At 37.7% G+C, this 3,342-nt stretch overlaps 1 protein-coding gene across 1 annotated transcript in view; it reads left to right on the top strand.

Annotated features, from left to right (window-relative positions):
- The window catches only part of LOC110039337 (pectinesterase-like), a 2,726-nt gene extending 1,443 nt beyond the window's left edge, over positions 1–1,283 (top strand). The window contains exon 2 of the mRNA XM_020744369.1: positions 374–1,283. Within this exon, the coding sequence (XP_020600028.1) occupies positions 374–1,068 (695 nt within the window). The 3' untranslated portion in view covers positions 1,069–1,283. The remainder of the gene's footprint in view (positions 1–373) is intronic.
- The last annotated feature ends 2,059 nt before the right edge of the window (positions 1,284–3,342 follow it).

Raw genomic sequence — 3,342 nt, forward strand, 5'->3', positions numbered from 1 at the left:
TATATATATGTTTTTATTTTGAAATAATATGTATTTAGTATGTTTGATGAAGATGAAGGTGCTATTCAAAACACTTACAATTTTCATTTGTTTTTACTAAATTTCAAAAAAAAAAAAGAAAAAAAAGTCAAATTGGTTGTAATTATGAAAAGCTAATCTCCTAATCCATCGCCTTCACTTCGCTTTGGCAAGCACGAAATAATTGAAGTTCATAATTTAATAATAGAGTTGACCAGCAGAGTTTCTGTGGGGGCCTATAAACAAATGCTGTATTAGAATTTATAATTTATAATAGGCCCATTTACATGTATTCCACCAATTCAAATTCCTATGCATTTTACTTATATAACCAACGGCAAGACAAAAAACGCAGCTGTGGTGGGAAAAGGGTTTATCGGGCGTGACCTGACCGTAGAGAACTCCGCCGGCCCCATCAAACACCAGGCCGTAGCCCTCCGCATCGGCGCCGATCTGTCGGCCTTCTACCGGTGCAGCTTCGTGGGGTATCAAGACACCCTCTACGTCCACTCCCTCCGCCAGTTCTTCTGCGATTGCGACATCTACGGCACCGTCGATTTCATCTTCGGCAACGCCGCCGTCGTCTTCCAGAACTGCAGTCTCTACGCCCGGAAGCCCAATCCCAATCAGAAAAACATATTCACCGCGCAGGGCCGAGAAGACCCCAATCAGAACACCGGCATTTCGATCCACGACTGCAAGCTGTCCGCCGCCTCGGATCTCCTCCCCGTTGTCTCCCAGTTCAAAAATTACCTCGGCCGGCCGTGGAAGGCATACTCGAGAACCGTTTACCTGCACTCTTTTCTGGACAGCCTGATTGATCCGGCGGGGTGGTTGGAGTGGAACGGCACTTTTGCATTGGATACTCTGTATTATGGGGAGTACAGGAACAGAGGCCCCGGAGCGAATACGACGGGGAGGGTGAGGTGGCCGGGTTATAGAGTCATTAATTCTTCGGCGGAGGCTGATAACTTCACGGTGGCCAATTTTATCGACGGAGATCAGTGGTTGGCTTCTTATAATTTGCCCTTCACCCCCGGCTTAAACTAATTATTATTTACTACACCTACCTTCTTCTCTTAGTTTTATCTTCCTATAATATTTTCATATTGCATCCCCTGCCTATTTTTAATTAACTTTAGGAACTTTGAGATTGCCTATGCTTTTTGTGCCCTTCTTTCTTGTTCATCATGAAATTTTAACATGGAGTGCTTATTGTTGTAGATTATATTATAATCTTTTCATGGGGATTAAACTTTTATTTAGCTATCTTCACTTATTTATCGTATTGCATTTATATGAAACAGGTTGTTGAATGACATACTTATCCATTAAAGTGCCAAAATATTACTCACTATCGTTTTAGTTACATCAAAACAATTTCTCATTACTTTAAAATTGTGATCCAATAGTCTGTATTTAAAACTATTTCAACCTCAGTTTAAAAAGTTTGAGAACTATTCTAATACTTTTATAAACTCTGAAACTATAATGATCTTATGTAAATGGTCATGGACTATTTTGATAGTTTACTTTATAATTTTCTTATGTTGTAGTTATGGGCGGCAAATTACTAAATATTTCTTCCAGATATAGCAGAGAAAAGTATAGGTGAATTCAATCAAGTTGAGTTGTGTATTATTTTTATTTTTGGTGGGGAAAGCATTATGTTGATCTAATTTATTCACTTATTGTTTTTTTTTTAATTATTATTAAGTTTGTTATTTGTCAGATAATCATTGAGTATGTTTCATGTGCTCGAACATGCATCAAATTAGCCCCACCCTACCTCACCCCCAAAAGTAAAGGGATCATGTTTGAATCATTGAGCTAACATCAATTTCTTTATTTATATTTCAAGTTTTTAAGAAAATAATTATGTAAATGAATTACTATAAATATTGTAATTGTTTAAATGAGAGGCACGAGCTTATTACATGTATAAATATTGACTTATTCTAATCCTTCTATGTTCATTTTATGTTTTTTTGGAGGATTTTAGTGATGTGTTTGTATGACCAAGGGAAGGTGATTCAATGCAGCTCAAAAAATCTCAAAAAATAGTGCTCTAAGTATTTGAGTAGCGCCTAGGTGCAATGTCTGGGCGTCCAGGCGACCAAGGATGCTTAAGTCCAACAATTTTCGTCCTCTAGATAGAGCGAATAGAAAGTAGGTGATGAGAGTATATTAAGCATGTGATAATGACCCAACACAAGGACTGGGTTCTTAAGCCCTCGAAGAAAACATAAATCGTCCAGGATACATAGTGATTGGAAAGTAGGCACTGCGATAATGACGCTTAGGCACTAGAAACTTGGCAGCTAGGCACTGCCTTTGGGTGCCTAGGCATTCAATGCCACTCAGCCTTTGTCCAAATACAAAGCAAATGGAAAGTAGGTGTCACGACTGCAGTGAATAGGCGTCGTGACTACAACGAGCAGGCATCGCGAGTGAAGCGATTTGGCGCCGTGACTGCAGCGCATAGGCAACATTTTGACGTGACATTTCATTAGGGAAACTGTAGAGGTTGCTCGGCCCAATGATTAGAGGATTCTTTTGGCCTGTTATAAGCGTGAAGAACTTGTGGATAATTCAGGGAAGAACTTCAAAGTCTTACTTAGGGAAGTGAGGAGAGTGATTGGGAGATTGAGAGTGTGTAAAACTGGTTGCTTGTGTATCGCATCCTATTCTAAGAAGGAAAGAGATAAGCATTTGAAGTTGTTTTTAATTGGATTTAATCTCTAGAATTTTGTGTAAGATTTCACTTTCTAATTTAATGATTGTGTTGATGTGTTCTAGCATGTGTAGAGAGTATATCTTCATTTCTCCTTTGTTGTGGATGCGTAGAAAAGGTAGGTTTGCATAATTGATGTGATTCATGTTGAAACTTGCAATTAGTGTTTTGTTAACTTTGGATTCTTAATTTTCTTTTAACTAGATCAGCTAAAACGTTAAAACCAATCGTGAACATAGAAACTCAGAAGAGATCTTAGTGGGATGATTGAGTTAACGACATAAATTTATTGAAAAAAGGATATTGTCTCTCAATTTATGAAAGTAGATAGTGAGCTTCAAAATTCCAGGCTTTTCATTAGATTTAGAGAACTAAACTAGTGCAATAACCAAACTTCCTCAGACTACCAGAAGGATATAAGATTTTTTTCTTGTTTAACACTTACAGTGGGATCACTATGTTTAAGCCTAAATTCCTACATAATCTCTTCAAAAGAGAGTTAGTTAACACTTGAAACACCAAATCTTTTCTTTCTCACATAGTTAGCTTAGGTGTTGATCATTTTTAAAAATTAAGGCAGAAACTTTTAC

The sequence above is a fragment of the Phalaenopsis equestris genome, unplaced genomic scaffold (genome assembly GCF_001263595.1).
Source record: "Phalaenopsis equestris unplaced genomic scaffold, ASM126359v1 Scaffold000002, whole genome shotgun sequence".
Classification (NCBI taxonomy): domain Eukaryota; kingdom Viridiplantae; phylum Streptophyta; class Magnoliopsida; order Asparagales; family Orchidaceae; genus Phalaenopsis; species Phalaenopsis equestris.